Source organism: Cherax quadricarinatus, chromosome 18, assembly GCF_038502225.1.
Source record: "Cherax quadricarinatus isolate ZL_2023a chromosome 18, ASM3850222v1, whole genome shotgun sequence".
In the NCBI taxonomy this organism is placed as follows: Eukaryota; Metazoa; Arthropoda; class Malacostraca; order Decapoda; family Parastacidae; genus Cherax; species Cherax quadricarinatus.
In genome coordinates, this window is record NC_091309.1 from 37642313 (window position 1) to 37662343 (window position 20031).

At 40.2% G+C, this 20031-nt stretch overlaps 2 protein-coding genes across 2 annotated transcripts in view; both read left to right on the forward strand.

Moving 5' to 3' along the window:
• Window positions 1-11495, forward strand: part of LOC128689493 (microfibril-associated glycoprotein 4) — a 32492-nt gene extending 20997 nt beyond the window's left edge. Inside the window, exons 8-10 of the mRNA XM_053777852.2 lie at window positions 83-209; window positions 5991-6103; window positions 8521-11495. Of these exons, the coding sequence (XP_053633827.1) occupies window positions 83-209; window positions 5991-6103; window positions 8521-8762 (482 nt within the window). The 3' untranslated portion in view covers window positions 8763-11495. The remainder of the gene's footprint in view (window positions 1-82; window positions 210-5990; window positions 6104-8520) is intronic.
• Window positions 11496-16551: 5056 nt separating this feature from the next.
• LOC128689494 (uncharacterized) overlaps window positions 16552-20031 on the forward strand; it is a 78825-nt gene continuing 75345 nt past the window's right edge. The window contains exon 1 of the mRNA XM_053777853.2: window positions 16552-19767. The gene's annotated coding sequence lies outside the window, so the exon portion shown is untranslated. The remainder of the gene's footprint in view (window positions 19768-20031) is intronic.

The following is a 20031-nucleotide window of genomic DNA, read 5'->3' on the forward strand; positions in this document are numbered from 1 at the left end:
ACCTTGTGTGCTACTTGCTAAGCAATAACTATCATATGTACCTGTTACTATGTACTAACTACTACCTATTGCACGTGTACAGGTAACGAGCACCTACACACGCTGACCTACAGCAGACCACAGACAATGCGGATGGACTTCCAAGTGAAAGACGGAAGTCTGAAGTGGGGAGAATGGCCAGACTTTCTTGTAGAGAATGCTGATAGCTTGTGAGTTACTATCTCTACTTTATTATATATATATATATATATATATATATATATATATATATATATATATATATATATATATATATATATATATATATATATAATTATCTTTTTTTATTAACACACTGGCCGATTCCCACCAAGGCAGGGTGGCCCGAAAAAGAGAAACTTTCACCATCATTCACTCCATCACTGTCTTGCCAGAAGGGTGCTTTACACTACAGTTTTTAAACTGCAACATTAACACCCCTCCTTCAGAGTGCAGGCACTGTACTTCCCATCTCCAGGACTCAAGTCCGGCCTGCCGGTTTCCCTGAACCCCTTCATAAATGTTACTTTGCTCACACTCCAACAGCACGTCAAGTATTAAAAACCATTTGTGTCCATTCACTCCTATCAAACACGCTCACGCATGCCCGCTGGAAGTCCAAGCCCCTCGCACACAAAACCTCCTTTACCCCCTTCCTCCAACCTTTCCTAGGCCGACCCCTACCCCGCCTTCCTTCCACTACAGACTGATACACTCTTGAAATCATTCTGCTTCTCTCCATTCTCTCTACATGTCCGAACCACCTCAACCCTTCCTCAGCCCTCTGGACAACAGTTTTGGCAATCCCGCATCTCCTCCTAACTTCCAAACTACGAATTCTCTGCGTTATATTCACACCACACATTGCTCTCAGACATGACATCTCCACTGCCTCCAGCCTTCTCCTCGCTGCAACATTCATCACCCATACTTCACACCCATATAAGAGCGTTGGTAAAACTATACTCTCATACATTCCCCTCTTTGCCTCCAAGGACAAAGTTCTTTGTCTCCACAGGCTCCTAAGTGCACCACTCACCCTTTTTCCCTCATCAATTCTATGATTCACCTCATCTTTCATAGACTCATCCGCTGACACGTCCACTCCCAAATATCTGAATACATTCACCTCCTCCATACTCTCTTCCTCCAATCTGATATCCAATCTTTCATCACCTAATCTTTTTGTTATCCTCATAACCTTACTCTTTCCTGTATTCTCTTTTAATTTTCTTCTTTTACATACCCTACCAAATTCATCCACCAACCTCTGCAACTTCTCTTCAGAATCTCCCAAGAGCACAGTGTCATCAGGAAAGAGCAACTGTGACAACTCTCACTTTATGTGTGATTCTTTATCTTTTAACTCCACGCCTCTTGCCAAGACCCTCTCATTTACTTCTCTTACAACCCCATCTATAAACATATTAAACAACCACGGTGACATCACACATCCTTGTCTAAGGCCTACTTTTACTAAGAAATAATCTCCCTCTTTCCTACATACTCTAACTTGAGCCTCGCTATCCTCGTAAAAACTTTTCACTGCTTTCAGTAACCTACCTCCTACACCATACACCTGCAACATCTGCCACATTGCCCCCCTATCCACCCTGTCATACGCCTTTTCCAAATCCATAAATGCCACAAAAACCTCTTTAGCCTTATCTAAATACTGTTCGCTTATATGTTTCACTGTAAACACCTGGTCCACACACCCCCTACCTTTCCTAAAGCCTCCTTGTTCATCTGCTATCCTATTCTCCGTCTTACTCTTAATTCTTTCAATAACTCTACCATACACTTTACCAGGTACACTCAACAGACTTATCCCCCTATAATTTTTGCACTCTCTTTTGTCCCCTTTACCTTTATACAAAGGAACTATACATGCTCTCTGCCAATCCCTAGGTACCTTACCCTCTTCCATACATTTATTAAATAATTGCACCAACCACTCCAAAACTATATCCCCACCTGCTTTTAACATTTCTATCTTTATCCCATCAATCCCGGCTGCCTTACCCCCTTTCATTTTACCTACTGCCTCACGAACTTCCCCCACACTCACAACTGGCTCTTCCTCACTCCTACAAGATGTTGTTCCTCCTTGCCCTATACACGAAATCACAGCTTCCCTATCTTCATCAACATTTAACAATTCCTCAAAATATTCCCTCCATCTTCCCAATACCTCTAACTCTCCATTTAATAACTCTCCTCTCCTATTTTTAACTAACAAATCCATTTGTTCTCTAGGCTTCCTTAACTTGTTAATCTCACTCCGAAACTTTTTCTTATTTTCAACAAAATTTGTTGATAACATCTCACCCACTCTCTCATTTGCTCTCTTTTTACATTGCTTCACCACTCTCTTAACCTCTCTCTTTTTCTCCATATACTCTTCCCTCCTTGCATCTCTTCTTTGTAAAAATTTCTCATGTGTTAAATTTTTCTCCCTACTCTCTTTACATCATTCCACCAATTGCTCCTCTTCCCTCCCGCACCCACTTTCCTGTAACCACAAACTTCTGCTGAACACTCTAACACTACATTTTTAAATATACCCCATACCTCTTCGACCCCATTGCCTATGCTCTCATTGGCCCATCTATCCTCCAATAGCTGTTTATATCTTACCCTAACTGCCTCCTCTTTTAGTTTATAAACCTTCACCTCTCTCTTCCCTGATGCTTCTATTCTCCTTGTATCCCATCTACCTTTTACTCTCACTGTAGATACAACTAAAATGTGATCTGATATATCTGTGGCCCCTCTATAAACATGTACATCCTGAAGTCTACTATCTACCAATACATAATCCAACAAACTACTGTCATTTCGCCCTACATCATATCTCGTATACTTATTTATCCTCTTTTTCTTAAAATATGTATTACCTATAACTAAACCCCTTTCAATACAAAGTTCAACCAAAGGGCTCCCATTATTATTTACACCTGGCACCCCAAACTTACCTACCACACCCTCTCTAAAAGTTTCTCCTACTTTAGCATTCACTTGGTTCAAAGGTTCCTATACATTCACTTAACATCTCCCAAAATCTCTCTCCTCTACATTCCTCTCTTCTCCAGGTGCATACACGCTTATTATGACCCACTTTTCGCATCCAATCTTTACTTTAATCCACATAATCCTTGAATTTACACATTTATATTCTCTTTTCTCCTTCCATAACTGATCCTTCAACATTATTGCTACCCTTTCCTTAGCTCTAACTCTCTCATATACTCCAGATTTAATCCCATTTATTTCTCCCCACCGAAACTCCCTTACCCCCTTCATCTTTGTTTCGCTTAGGGCCAGGACATCCAACTTCTTTTCATTCATAACATCAACAATCATCTGTTTCTTGTCATCTGCACTACATCCACGAACATTCAAGCATCCCAGTTTTATAAAGTTTTTCTTTTTTTCTTTTTTAGTAAATGTCTACAGGAGAAGGGGTTACTAGCCCATCGCTCCCAGCATTTTAGTCGCCTCATGCGACACGCATGGCTTACGGAGGAAAGATTCTTTTCCACTTCTCCATGGACAATAGAAGAAATAAAGAAGAACAAGAGCTATTTAGAAAAAGGAGAAAAACCTAGATGTATGTATATATATATGCATGTGTGTGTCTGTGAAGTGTGACCAAAGTGTAAGTAGGAGTAGCAAGATATCCCTGTTATCTAGCGTGTTTATGAGACAGAAAAAGACACCTGAAATCCCACCATCATGCAAAACAGTTACAGGTTTCTGTTTCACAGTCATCTGGCAGGACGGTAGTACTTCCCTGGGTGGTTGCGAAATATACACAAACTTGCGTATGCAATAATTTCGCAAAAATCATTCTGAACTTAACGAAAACAATGTATTTCATTGTGTTTATTAAATAATTGTAAACCGGTGTTCTTTTTCTGTCTCATAAACACGCTGGATAACAGGTATATCTTGCTACTTCTAGTTATTCTAAGGTCACATTACACAGGCACGCACATGCATATGTTTTCATACACATATTTAAGTTTTTCGTTTTTCTTAATAGTTCTTGTTCTTCTTTACTCCCTCTTTCTCCATGGGGAAGTGGAAAAGAATCTTTCCTCCGTAAGTCATGCGTGTCGTAGGAGGCGACTAAAATGCTGGGAGCAATAGGCTAGTAACCTCCTCTCCTGTATAAACTGCTAAAAAAAGAGAGGAAAAAATTTATAAAACTAGGATGTTTGAATGTGCCTATAGTGTGGGTGATAAGAGATGATTGCTAATGTTAAGAATGAAAAGATGTTGGATGTCCTGGCTCTAAGTGAAACAGACCTGAAGGGGGTAGGTTAGTTTCAATCAGGAGAAATAAATGGGATTAAGTCAGGAGTATCTGAGAGGGTTAGAGCTAAAGAAAGGAGAAGAGGGAATATAAATGTACAAATTCAATGATTACGTGGATTAAAATAAGGGATGGATGCGAAAAGTGGGTCTTAATGAATGTGTATGCACCTGGAGAAGAGAGAGAGAGAGAGAGAGAGAGAGAGAGAGAGAGAGAGAGAGAGAGAGAGAGAGAGAGAGAGAGAGAGAGAGAGAGAGAGAGAGAGAGAGAGAGTGTTTAGAGACGTTAAGAGAGTTTGCAGGAACTTTTGAACCAAGTGAGAGAATGATTGTGGTAGGGGACCTAAATGCTAAAGTATTAGAAACGTTTAGAGAGGTAAGTTTGAGGTTCCAGGTGTAAATGATAATGGGGGGGGGGAGGCTTTGGTTGAACTTTGTACTGAAAGGGGTTTGGTTATAGGTAACACATATTTTAAGAAAAGAAGGATAAATATGTATACAAGATATATGGAGTAATGACAGTAGTTTGTCGGACTACGTATTGGTAAATAAAAGACTGTTGGGTAGATTTGAGGATATTCATGTTTATAGAGAGATAGAGAGATGCACGGATAGAGAGGGATAGAGGGATGCACAGGGCTGGGCATGGGAATGCAGGATCAAATCCTGGCCAGCCGAACTGCAGCACTACTACCACTTCCTTGACGGTGTACTGTACTTTACACCTCCAGGACTCAATTGCGGCGATTGGTTTGCTCTCAATCCCTTTACAAATGTTACCTTGCTCACGCTCCAGTAATATGCCAAACCATATTACTCATTACGATCTAACATGCTCATACAAGCCTGCTGGATGCTCAAATTACCAGTAGTCTAGTCTTCTTTGTCTCCTCTTTCCAAATCTTCCTTGGTATCGAATTCTGCTCTTCTGTCCTTTCTCAACGCCGGCACCACCTCGTCAACCTCTCATAACGACTTGACAAAGCTCCCTGGAGAGCGAAACGTTGCCACAATGTCACATTAGTTGGATCTGAGTCCATTTACCTGACATTTTGTCGATAAGTCTACCATTATTGCTAACCCCTCTGAATTATGCTTCCCATAACCTTCTTCTAATTTCTACTCTCCAAACTGTTTTCATAATGTTCGTCTACACATGACATCGCCATTGCCTCGAGCCTCGTCTTCGCTGCAACGTTTAAAGCCCATGCTTCAGTTTATCGTGATATATTTCCCTGTTTGTCTCTATAGATAAACTTCCTTTCCACAGATGCCTCAGCGTTCCACCTGCCTTTTAACCTCTTCTGTATTCTGTGGTTCACATCTTTCACTGACCCACGTGCCTTCTCAACCACTCACAAATGCCTGAATACACTCACGTCCTGCATATCATCTCCCTCTAATCTGATATTTAGACTTTCATTGCCTAGATAATTTTTATTTTCATTACTAGGCTTTTAATGCTCACTTTAAACTTCCTCGTATTACATTCACTTCCATATTTATCCTGTGCAAATCAGATTCATGAATAGAGGCTCGATCCTCCGCCCGCAGATCAACACATACGTAGTATGTCTGTTGATCTGCTGCAGGTACAAGTTGGTTGTTGCTAAATGCAAAACTCTAAGCATGATCACTGTTTTATGTTTCAGGTACAAACTTACCGTTGTCAAGTACAACGCTCTGAGCATGATTGACAACTGCATGCCGCACCACAACGCCCGACAATTCTCCACCTTCGACTACGACAACGATGGTAATGCAGGTAAAGTCATGCTTATAATACATATAAGGCGATGCAGGTAATTAAGGTCGTGCAGGTAAGGTCACGCAAGTCATGTTGGTAACGCAAGTAACGTTATGCTGATAATAAATGTGAGGCACATGTATATAAATGAATAATGAAGAAACTAAAATCTAAAATAGAAAAAACTAGCTAATGACAAAAAAAATTCTGAGAAGTTACTTTGTGTTTTAGACACACGACTGATATTGTACTCAGCAATTTTTTTTTTTTACATGGTCTGAGACTAGGCATACTAGTTTTTACCCTTTTGAGTTCAATCATATCTACTCTAAAAAATTATGTATTGAGTTTGTTTTCGCCGATTGCCTTTGTTAAGTTCGTGCAAGTTCCTTATTGCCCTAAAACTGAAAAACACTTTTAAATATCCCTGTGATTTATTTGCATTTTTAGTTTCCATCTGCATCCCCTTGTTTCTGATCCTCGTACTTCAAACAGCATGTCCCTATAGATTCCACTGAGTATCCTTTATGTCACAATCATGTCTTCCTTAGTTCGCTTCTCTACACGAATTCTCAGGTTGAGTCCATTAGTCTCTGCCTGTATTGCACATCTCTCAGCAATTACCAATTATTTAGCGGCAAAACTTTGCGCACTTTTCGGTTCTGCCTTGTCTGGTGGTAGCTAGACTCTTGCACTGCGTATTCCAAGAAGGGCTTGTCATGTCTTGAAGAATATTCTGAGATTCATTAATCTCATACGCTGCCGAAGTTGATGTGTTCTTGCAGCGATATATTCAACTGATGGTCACTCACAGATTGTAGTTTCTCTCTTTCCTGTTTATACTCTTTTGTACTTCTTCCTGTTTGTAGTCCATTATCGATTTTGCACCTCCTTTGGATTAAAATCCAGTCATCACTTCTTTGATCACCCGTCTGACCTGTTTAAATCATCCTTTAAGTATTCTCTGCTATCTCCTGTTTATATACAAACACAGATACATATGTTATGGCCACGTAGGGAAGGTCATTTACGTGTACGAGGAAGAATATTGGCCTAGTACTGAGTCTTAGGGAACCCCACTAGATATTCTCTGCCTTATACTTCTTCCTGTTGTATTACTCTATCTACTACTACATTTTTTTTTACCGAGTCGTTTAGAGTGAATATCAAGCCAAAGTTTTTAATTACCTCCTTCATTAACTTTGATCTCTACACTTCTGGCAGACACGCAGGTCCTGCGTTTACAGTTCAATTTCTCTAGGATTGATTTTTTATAATTAGTAATTCTGCTTATGCTCAGATTACTATATGTGTATTTTTAAAAAGCCTTATTGACTTTTTTTATTTATATTCAAAGTTCGGCCTCCTGCTGTTCGGTTGTATGCTGTATATTACTGTCATCATCTTGACCTCTCATATCAGCATATTTCTGTGTACATAATATTTGTATTCCACACTTTCTCTGCTCATCAAATTTCATTTTGTTGTACCCCTCTGGGAAATTTTTTATCCTCATCAGTTTTGTCTCTGTGAGTGCTATAATATCGGAATATTTGAGTGATGTTTTATTTTTTAGTTTTCCATCTTTTAGTGATAGCTCATTTGTGTATTACACTCGAATCCTCGCGTCTCTATTTGTGGAATATTATGTTCCTGCTTATCCGTGCGTTTTAGGGATGTAACTATGTGGTCGTTTTTTAGTGGGAAAGTGAGTGATTTGGAGTGGATGCTGGATATTCATTTGAAGTGTGGATAGAGTAGGGAAGGGGCAGACGTATTCTTGATGTTAGTGTGAAGATGAAATGCATCCTTAATTATTAATGTGCTGTTAATAAACTATAACCTAACAAAATAACTAGAAAGAGTGGGAGAGATTGAGATTTGACGAGTGGGAAGCAATTCTTCAGGTGTCCCCTAACTCGATAGCTGGCGCACTCAGCTCATACACTGAGGTCCGAAGTTTGAATCTCCGGTACGGCTGGAAAACATTAGGAACGTGTTTCTCTGTTCACCCATCAGTATAAAATGGGTACCTGGGTGGTAATCGACTGATGTGGGTCGCATCCTGGAACAAAACTGACCTTATTTGCCCCAAATGCTCAGGCATAAGTGGCTTTCTACATATTAGTATGTCAGTGATGTCAGCTAGGCCTGTATACCTTGTACATGTACCTGTAGAAATAAAGATAAACAAAATAAGTATAAACAAGAGGGAAAGGCGGAGTGAACGTGTGAGGTTGCCTTAATGTGTGGGGTAGAGTGAACGTGTGAGGTTGGGTTGGATGGTTGCTTGGTAGGATGATGATGTAGGCAGGATGGAAACAAACGGGGAAACTGTCAGCCGATGTTTAGTGGGAAACAGAGGGTAATGTAATAATGATTAGTGTAAACAAAGAGTTCGATGATGAAAGTACTCACTGTAACACCTGCTGCAGGTAAGAACTGTGCCGAGGACGACAAAGGTGGGTTTTGGTACAACAACTGTGCCACCCTCAACCCCACCATCCCTTACACCACCGATGGTCACCTCAACACTGCCTGCCTCTACAAGGTCCAAGCTAAGAAGTTGCCCCTGCACGGCTCCTGGATGCAGATGAAGCTACGACCCACTATCTGCAACCAGAACATCAAGGCTGTCTACCTAAACTCTTACAACTGTCATAACCATAATGAGTGATGTGTCAAGACGATTCTTTACTCACGACAAATAATATCAGTATTACACACGCTTACTCTCGTGATTGTGTGGGGTTGCGTTCTATGAGTGGGAGGGGTGGAATGAAAGTGTGGGGTTGTGTTAGATGAGAGGGAGGGGTAGAATGAATATGTAGGGTTGGGATGGATGAGAGGGGTAGATTGAATGTGTAGGGTTTAGTTAATGTGTGGGGAAGAGTGAATGTGTGAGGAAGAGTGAATGTGTGGGGTCAAGTGAATGTGTGGGGTCAAGTGAATGTGTGGGGTCAAGTGAATGTGTGGGGCTAGGTTGAATGGTTGCTTGCTAGGATGAGATGTGAATGCAGGATGGAGACAAAAGGGGAAATTGTCAGAGGATATTTAGTGGTAAATAGAGGGTAATGTGATAATGATAGTTCAAACGAAGAGTCCATTGATGAAAGTACTCACTATAACACCTACTCTAGGTAAGAACTGTGTCGAGGACGACAAAGCTGGGTTTTGGTACAACAACTGTGCCATCCTCAACCCCACCATTCCCTACACCACCGGGGGTCATCACAACACTGCCTGCCTCTACAAGGTTCAAGCTAAGAAACTGCCTCTGCACGGCTCCTGGCTCTAGATGAAGCTACGGTCCACCCTCTGTAATCAGAAAGTAAACTCTTACAGCTGCCAGAACCATAATGGCTGATGTGTCGAGTGTTCTCGAGTGCAATTTTGTAACGAAAACTGAGAAATAGTGAACGATTCTTAAATCACGACCAATAATGTCCGTGTTACACACGCTAACCCTCGTGACATGAACAGGTTAAGAGTACTGAAACCAGAAATCAACAAACCCTGTTTTTTATACCAAAATTGCACATTACTAAAGCTCACTATAATTTGGTACCATTGGAAATATGTTTGACATGGATATTCCTGGCTGAGAGTTCGATTTCCGATGACTCCTCGATTTTTTAAATATTTCAATCATGGATATCCTGCAGGAGTCTGCAGGATATCCAGCTGAATGACGCATGTAAACAATACAATTACACTACGTCTAATATCCTTGTTAGGTGCTAAAACTAAGTTACCATTTTTTAATTCACCTGTAGGCGTACGGGTCATAGGGAAGAGTAGCTTCAATTTACTTGGATCAACATCTCTTCACTAACATTAAGGCTCCATCCGAGGTTTATGAACCACTGGTCCACCTGGTGTCGATCATGCACTTCTTGATATTCCATATTATTATCTCCCCTCCCTCCCCTCTTTTAGTCCCCTTTACACATGTGAAATATAACTTTCTACAAATAATGTCTGAGATAGAGACATGCGGGTCCTGCGGATATAAGAGAGACTAATTCAAGAAATAAAAGCTTTGTTAATTCATACATAAATTATTACTGTGAGCAACTATAAGACGCTTGGAAAAAAATAGAATATTAAATTCATATTTAGAAAACATACAGCTGGTGGTACCCCTGGTGTGGAACACCTAGTGGTACACCTGGTGGTACCCCTGGTGTGGAACACGTAGTGGTACATCTGGTGGTACATCTGGTGGTACACCTTGTGGATCCCCTGGTGGCACACCTGGTGGTACACCTGATGGAACCCAGTATATATATTTTACATGTATACACCATAAATGACATTAATTTTTTTCAGTCACATAACCAATACCAAATAATTTACACTTGTCAGCCATATTGGACGTGACTCCGCACAAATTTGTATTGATAAAATATTCGATAATTTCCAACATCATGACGTGGCGAATAACATTTCTGCTTATGCTTAAAGTCTATAGTTACTTTACTGCTGTTGTAATATAAAATAATCATCAGTGCAAGCAAAAATACATTGACAAATAAGAATTTTTAATAATCATTAAATAATAAATGTTAAGCACTAAACCCATGTGGGTCATTCTGCAGACTCGCTTCCTATTTGAACTCATTTACAATTTTTTGTAAAATCTTAATTACAATTTTACAAAAAACTGTAAATACAAAATTAAATATTGAGCCAATAATAATTCCTCCAAAATTATGATATAATAACCATGTTTTACGTTAAAACGATTTTATATAATAACTGGTGCAATGACTGTCACGTTAACTGATAGCTGAAGTAAACACAGGTTATACATCAGTCAAGTATCAAGAGTCATCACAAACTTGAGTTGCTCAGTTCAGTGACAGTTCAGTTCCTAGATGTTCCAGCAGTCAGAAGGGGGAAAACTTTGAGCAAGTTGGACGAAGGTTACCTGCTGCATGAAGGTTGTGTTGGTCACCCTACACAAGGCAACACCATGACTTGTAAACCTTCACGTTGATGACTGAAACACTTGTGCAACACTTGGGTATATTTACTGTGAAAACATTTCTCCATTCCTCAGTCCGGGACAAAGATGGATGGGTACTTTGATCAAGATTAATGGATTGAACACATCTTTCACCATTCATCCTGTGATGGACCTTGCATTTGTGGCCACAGTGGTGCGTGTACTAACTTCTCTATGGTGTATAAATATTCCTAGTTGCGTGAATCTCATTGTAGCCAGCTGGCCCAGTGGGTTACACACTGGCCTGGAGTTTTACGACTCACTTGCCATGGGTTCTAACACCACCAGAACAGTGGTTAATTTACTGCTGAAATGTTGCCTCACTAAACATACCCAAGTGTCTCATTCATTATCACCCTGGCTAAATGTTGTAATTTATATAATACAACAACAACTGCATAGTCATTTACTTTACATATAATTTAGAATGAGTTAAAAAAAAAATCTGGAGACTAATAAACAATGCCATAACAATTTCACGTTCACGTACACTGTCAGTTACTTAAAACAGGACGAATGCGAGTCGTAACTTGTTACATCAGATTAGCTATAATTTATCAGTAGGCCTGAAGGATGTGGAAGCCTACAAATATTTTGACTGATGAGAGTATTTTCTTTGGGACTGTAAAAAGGCAATGTTAGAGGGAAGAGCTTTGGGTTGGTAGTGGTAGAGAAAAACAAAGCATAGAGCGAAAGTAGATCTTTGACTAAATATAATCCACATGAAATATAAACCGTCGAATTAGATAAAAGGTCTTCCTCTAAGTGAGGATACTCCACGCCACCTCGGAATTATATCTGCAAAATACCCTCAAGTATATATACATTAAAAATAGTTCTTTCCGTCCACCTGTCAGCTGGCTTGAAGGTAAGATATACTATGTATCACCCATCTTAAGCTGCACTTGTAATCAACTTGAGATGTGATGAGGCAACAAAATCTTTGTTAAATTATCCCATGATAAAGATTTCTTAATGATTCAGCTTTATTAAACACAATTTGAAGTCGGTCTAATTAAGTTATAAAGCCGTCCCCAAACATCTTGCTTATCGATGCAAATTTAAGACATCTATAGAACAAAAAGGCACAATACCGTGGCAGACACAATACACAAATTACCGCGCATAGAAGCCAAAAGTTTATTTGTGTAGTGTTAAGACACCTAAATGGAAGAATTGACCAGATATTTTAGTAGAAGAGAAAGTCCCATGACACAGGTCACAAGGAGGTCCCTGAGACAATACATCAAATTTGCTTTAGTAAATAAGTAACTAAACCGGCCAAACTGGCAAATATCATAATTATTCGATGTGCTAAAGACATCAAACGTAAACCGTAATCTAAATTTAAATCTAAATTAGATGGAGACCGTATTCGATAAGAAGGATGTATGCAGTTTGTACAATTTAACCAATACATTAATTGGGAACAGTTGATATGTATATTTTGTGAGAAAATATACGTAACATAAACACATTAATGTCTCCAGCAATTGAGCTTAGAGATGCAAGACACATACTTAATACTCGTTATCACTGATAAATAAATATACAAATTAGAAAACGAACAATACGTCCTCTATAGGCGGAGACAGTCATAGAACTTATCTAAAGTTTAGGTTTTTTGAAGAAAATACTTTTATGCAGGAATCAAGAGTAAAACCTCGAGGACTGGGTGAAGTTTACTTTTCTGATAACAAAGAAATGAACGTTCAGTATAACTCACTGTTCAATAAGCCATTAATCAGACCAAACACTGATAACTAACTCGCCTTTTTTTCACGAACGGAACAAACTCTTCCAAAATTTATTACAATCTTAAATCCCACGTGATTCTTAAGAAGTCACTGATAAAACGTCCATAGTTTCTGTTCCATGTCAAGACTTGTATAACTCAATAATAATTCAACTTCAAAAAATTATAGACTGATAGCACTGACCTCACAAATAAAAAAATCTTAGTGAGGGGTTCTGAGAGGAAGGATTCCAAAAAATCTTAGCAATGGATTCTGAAAGACAGGATTCCTAAACATATGGAATCAAAACATTTACATAACCACGGACAATATGGTTTTAGAACAGGTTGCTCCATCCCCACAGAACTGCTACACCACTAATGTGTAACAATATGGATTGGGACACACTACAAAATGTAGTGTGTCCCAATCCATTGAGGTATAGGTGTATGTATTTGGGAAACAAATAGGTTGCAGCACTTTGGATAAAATCAGGATATCTCAGGATTATGTTCAAAGGCATCGTTCATCATATGGTTACTAATAAAAGCAATGGAAATGGTCAACAGCCATTTATAATGTGTATACTGTGATCTTCAGCTTCATACCAGTTCGGACTCTAAAGAGCAATAATCAACAAAGTAAAATCAGTCTTCAGTTTTGAAAAGCTCTATTTCCCAAGGTATATTACTCGTCCCAATTTCTTTTCTCATAAATATATCTGACTATTACAACCCAGGAACAAAAAGGCCTGTTATCCTGGGTGTAAAGCGGAGCAAACACAGCTGAATGACTTTGAATTATATTTTCCTTCACCAAGTGCGATTATCAGTATTTACAAGTATGTACACTATATACAGTTGGAAATATATGTGTACAACACGGTAAATCAAGAGGCAAAGACAGCCTGGAGACAGAATGGATAACCGTGTTCAACCAGCAGCTGGGTGAAAATGACAAAGCTGGAAATGTGAGTGGTGACCACTCCACTTCCACAATTGCCAGACCCACCCTCTCATTGGCTGAACCTAGATACTGATCCGACGATGGGGCTCCATCGTCCGACCCTTAGTATCCAGTTCGCTGGTTAAGGAGGTAGCCTTTTAATGAGGGTGTGTACATGCGCCGAATAAAGGTTACATACTCTCTGCATGCCACACTGACAAACATATACAGCCCAACAACATCCATGACAGACGACGTAAGAATATGCAATAGAGTGGCATCCTTCTTGGGCAGATCAGTCTTCCAGTATGTAGAAGAAAACTCGATACGAAAGGGACCAAAGGGTAACCATATCGGAAGATATTAGTTTCAAGGAAAATAAGTGTTACAATATCAACTGCTCAGAAAGCAAAAGGCTCGATAACACCATCAAAATTAAGCGACCATATTTAGTGGTTTTGCACCTACCAGCTTCAAATTTGGCATGCAAAACTACACATGGTGAGAATGCACGAAGAACTTTTGCTGCAAGAGTCAATTCATCCTTTTAGGAACGACTAAAATCCTTTCTAATGTACTCACTGGAGCATAGGACAAAAAAATTATCATAATTTTAACATGCCAAATCTGGACAAATCAATTCGAAATTTGCACCAAGAAATTAATTTATACGATAGCGGGGAACACGACAGACAGTAGATGAATAACATACATGTGCAACACTTGGGTATCTTTACTATGGAGAATCGTCAGATGGAACATCTCTTTTCTAAGCTGAGAAACTTGATCCAAGGAAACTAATTCTCCACGTCTTCCAGTGTCAACAAATTCATCTATATTGAGAACTGATCACTTCAATCTGCTTTCTCATGTCTTCTACCGTCTGTATTATAATTCTCTCTATTCGAATGATAAAGCAATTGGTTGTATAAGCGTCTCCACAAAAGTGTAACACATGGCTGTCTTCAGACAGCCATGTGTTACACTTTTGTCTTATCTAGTTGGTCATTTTGTAAACCATTAATATATGATACGACAGACAGTCGAAAATATCCCAATAAAATGAAATAGAGAAATAGATATACTAAGAGATAACTTATTAACTTGACTCACGAAATCGTAATGACACGATTGCAAACAAGCCATACTACGGGTGGGGTTTGAACTCGCGGTCAGAGGGTTTCAAAACTCCAGACCGTCGTGTTGGCCACTGGGCCAGCTAGCTTCAATAAGATTCATCCAACTAGGTATATTTCTACACCATAGGAAGGTTAGCATAGACCTTAGAAATATACTTAGTTGGATGAATCTTATTGAAGCTAACTGACCCAGTGGCTAACGCGACGGACTGGAGTTTTGAGACTCTGACCGCGGGTTCAAACCCCATCCGTGGTATGGTTTAGATAACTTATTAGTTATAAAGGTTCCAAGATTCTTTAACTTGCTCCTTTCAAAGGTAGAAGGAATTACTACAAGACCAGTGTCCTTACAAAGAAACTTCAAAACTTTCTCCAAACAATTCTTTATCAGCCGGCTGTAGTACCTACATCAAACTGCTTACAGTGAACGCAGACAGCCTGAGTGACCAAACCTTCAAACAAAAGGTCTGGTCTGAGACCGAACAGGCAAGCGATGATCCCCGGAACCATAAGTAAGTTCAGCAAGTTCCCATTCATAACATTGCTAGAGTCGAGGTAGCCGACCCTAGCAAAGTGGCTGATGGACTGACCCAACACATCAGTTTTGTCTCTTAGAAACTGCATTTATCTCTTGATGTTTACTGTGAACACTGTAACAATCCGTTTACGCTCTACAAAGGTTTATTATCACTGGCCGATTCCCACCAAGGCAGGGTGGCCCGAAAAACAAAAACTTTCACCATCATTCACTCCATCACTGTCTTGCCAGAAGGGTGCTTTACACTACAGTTTTTAAACTGCAACATTAACACCCCTCCTTCAGAGTGCAGGCACTGTATTTCCCATCTCCAGGACTCAAGTCCGGTCTGCCGGTTTCCCTGAACCCCTTCATAAATGTTACTTTACTCACACTCCAACAGCACGTCAAGTATTAAAAACCATTTGTCTCCATTCACTCCTATCATTAACGCTCACGCATGCCTGCTCGAAGTCCAAGCCCCTCGCACACAAAACCTCCTTTACCCCCTCCCTCCAACCTTTCCTAGGCCGACCCCTACCCCGCCTTCCTTCCACTACAGACTGATACACTCTTGAAGTCATTCTGTTTCGCTCCATTCTCTCTACATGTCCGAACCACCTCAACAACCCTTCCTCAGCCCTCTGGACAACAGTTTTGGTAATCCCGCACCTCCTCCTAACTTCCAAACTACGAATTCTCTGCATTATATTCACACCACACATTGCCCTCAGACATGACATCTCCACTGCCTCCAGCCTTCTTCTCGCTGCAACATTTATCACCCATGCTTCACACCCATATAAGAGCGTTGGTAAAACTATACTCTCATACATTCCCCTCTTTGCCTCCAAGGACAAAGTTCTTTGTCTCCACAGACTCCTAAGTGCACCACTCACCCTTTTCCCCTCATCAATTCTATGATTCACCTCATCTTTCATAGACCCATCCGCTGACACGTCCACGTCCCAAATATCTGAATACATTCACCTCCTCCATACTCTCTCCCTCCAATCTGATATCCAATCTTTCATCACCTAATCTCTACAAAGGTATGTGTGTATAAACCATACCACGGGTGGGGTTTGAACCCGCGGTCAGAGAGTCTAAAAACTCCAGATCGTCGCGTTAGCCACTGGACCAACTAGCCACTGGACCAACTAGCCACAATAAGATTCGTCCAACTAGGTATATTTCTACACCATAGGAAGGTTAGCATAGGCACTACTGTGACCACAAATGCAAGTTTTTACAGACGAATCTTCCTCTAGCATGGCTGTGACGAACTCTAGCTCAAGTCCCCTCAAAGCCTTCAACATGAGACTCTCTGACCGCGGGTTCAAACCCCACCCGTGGTATGGTTTATTTGCAATCGTGTCATTATGATTGCGTGAGTCGTATTTGTGTATTGTTGAGATAATAACGGACGTCAGCTGGACCAGTGTTTGCACGCTCCATTGGTTCATTGTTGAGGTGTCAACCTACAGCAAATTATAAGAGCATAAGAAAGGGGCACTGCAGCAGGCCTACTGGCCCATACTAGGCAGGTCCAAATCACACCTGTCCAAGCTAGTCACGTCCAACTCACACCCACTCATGTATCTGTCTAACCTATTTTTAAATCAACAAAACGTTTTAGCTTCAATGACGTTATTCGGGAATTTGTTCCACTCATTCACAACTCTATTACTACACAACCGCTTCTCAATAGCCTCTCTAAATCTATTTTTTTCCAACTTAATCCATTGCTAATGTGAGCATTTGCAATACGTTGTTTGCACCTTTATTTATTTCACCTTCCCCTGGCCTGGCATTGTCTTCTCCATCAGTGGAATAATAAGAACTAACAGACATACACTTATTCGCCTTCCCTTGGCCTTGATTGTATCTATGGGGGATCAGCTGCGTTCCTATACTTCCCTCTCTAGCCTGGATACCGTCCAACATCATAATATACGTTTGTGCCTAGAAGTCCTCTGGTTATGCCGTCACCAGACTTCATAGTAAATCCGACTTGTACCATTTGCAGGTGAAATTCCTCAACATTAAGAGATCACTGCGACACTTATTGTCTTTGAATGTTTATTTGCGTCCACGGTCTTCACGATCACTTGGTCTACACACTCTTCACAGATATTAGCAAATAAAATTGTTTCCGTCATCGTTCCTCTTTATTATTCATTTATATTTCCTACCTATTTTCTCCCTCAGTCTCTGTAAAGCCTATCCCTGCTTCCTTTTCCATTGGCTTCCTTTTCCATTGGCTTCCTTTTCCATTGGCTTCCTTTTCCAGTGGCTTCCTTTTCAATTTTGAGCACAAGACTTGGTCCATTCCATTAAAATCGCTCTTTAATGGTCTTGATTTGAAGATGAAAAGCCGAAAGTCTGTTGCCAGCGTGTGTATGCTGCTGCTAACTCTCCCAGTCGCATTTTTAAAGATTGATTGCCCCAGTGTGTCAGTATTTTTGCCGAGATTAATGCGTTTCTCGTTGCCGTTATCAATATTGCCGTTAGCTTCCCATTTTTTTCTGCCTTTGTGTGTCTCAAAATATTGAAATCAATTAAATTATCTTTTTCCATTCGTCCCGTCCCTCTATGCTTTGCATTTAGCACTGACTACATCGCATCTTTAGTAGACACGAAACGATTTACTCTTTCTGCAATAATTAATCATTCCACAGTGCTGAACTATGAACACGTCATGCCCACTACGTGTGCAGTTACCCTTTTCGACTATTTACCAATCATAAACCAACTTCGGCAAGATTGTTGGGAACATCATAGGTCGTGTTGACGACGATGAAGCTGGTGGCTTTCAGGGGAGACTTCTTAAGCAGAAGAAAAAAACAAAGTAAGAAGAGTGATAATGAAATTGTACCACAAAAGTACTTGGTGGACACCATAAAGGCACTAAGAAGGTACTACAAGGATACTAGAAGTGTACTACATGGGCACTACAAGGGTACTACAAGGACACTACAAAGGTACTACAAGGACACCACAAAAGTATAACAAAGACACTACAAGGACACTACAAAAGTACTAAAGGGCACTTCATTGGTACCACAAGGACACTACAAAAGTGCCACAAGGACCCTACATAGGTACTACAAGGACACTGCAAGGGTACTACAAGGGTACTACAAGGACACTACAAGGATACTAAAAGGACACTACGTAGGTACTACAAGGACACTACAAGGGTACCATAAGGATACTACAAGATACCATGAAAATATTCCTGGGATAATTTTAAGACAGACCTAGGATAATTTTTAGACCTAGGGACCATTATAAGATAGATTTGGGATAATTTCAAATTAAATCTGGTTCAAATGAATGGCGACATTCCAAAGGAATGAATCACAAGATATGTTCAGGTATACACACCAGAGATCTATCAGCCTAAGTGGACAGCATATAAGAAAACAGAGGGGAAAACATATTAACATTTCTCGTATACAACATAATGGATTACGTATTTTCGAATTATGACAGCAGGATATACAACATAGTTTAAAATGATGACAGTGGGTTATTTATAGCTAATTTTTAAATGATTGGTGCAGTGAGTGTTGTTGTTGACCAGCCAATCAGTCAGGCGCGCACACACACACATAGATACACACAGACATACACATACTGAACGAAAGGTAATAACCAGTCATTGCTTATGCTTTTGTGATGATGGTTGTACTAGTAGTTGTGGTAGAGGTGGGGGTGGTGATTCGGTGGTGATGTTAGTGGTAGATATCATGGTAGTAATTATGCTAGCCAATTTATTTGTTGTTGTTGTGGTGGTAGGAGTAGTTGGTATAGTGGGGATATTGTGATGATAGTAAAAATTATTATTTTAGGTAGTGGTGGTGGGGTAGGTGTGAAAGTAGTGGTGGTAGTGTTGCGCGAGGGGTGGTAATGACAGCAGGTTGGTGTGATCGGTTGGTTAATTGGGATTAAAATCTATCGATTAGATGAGTCATTAAGGCTGCACCTAACCTGTTCACCACCAATCAAGAACACTTCAACCCATGAAACAGGTACTAGACTTTGTACATGCCCTGAGAGGCATACACCTTACGGTGTATATACCCTGCGTTGTGGTGGCTGTGGTACAGGTGGCAGTGATAGCAGCGCCAATGCAGAGGTTGGTGGCGATGCGTGGAGGTGCGCTAGTTAGTGTGTAGTGAGCGCTGGTGGGGGAGGGAGATGTGTTCGTGTTCTCTCTCAGTCTGCTCTCAGCCACCCAGCTGAGAACAACTTCACCCACTACCTCCAGTGGACACTATTCCTTCTGCTGCTCCAATGCACTATTCATCATTACAACACATGCTAAGGTAAGCCGATATATACATATATAAGAAACTACGGATTAAAACCTTTAATGTATGGGTTCACTTGAGGGTAATAACTGGGAATTGAAACCCATAAAATTCAAGTGAAGGGTCCTGAGGTCGGAAACGAAATTATACGCTACATTTATCTGTGATTTTACGACCATTGAAATAAAGAATTATGCCACTCGCTGAGACTATAAGCTCCCCACTTATTTTGCTTGCTGAGGTGATGCTACTCCATCTCACTTTATTACTTAGGTCACA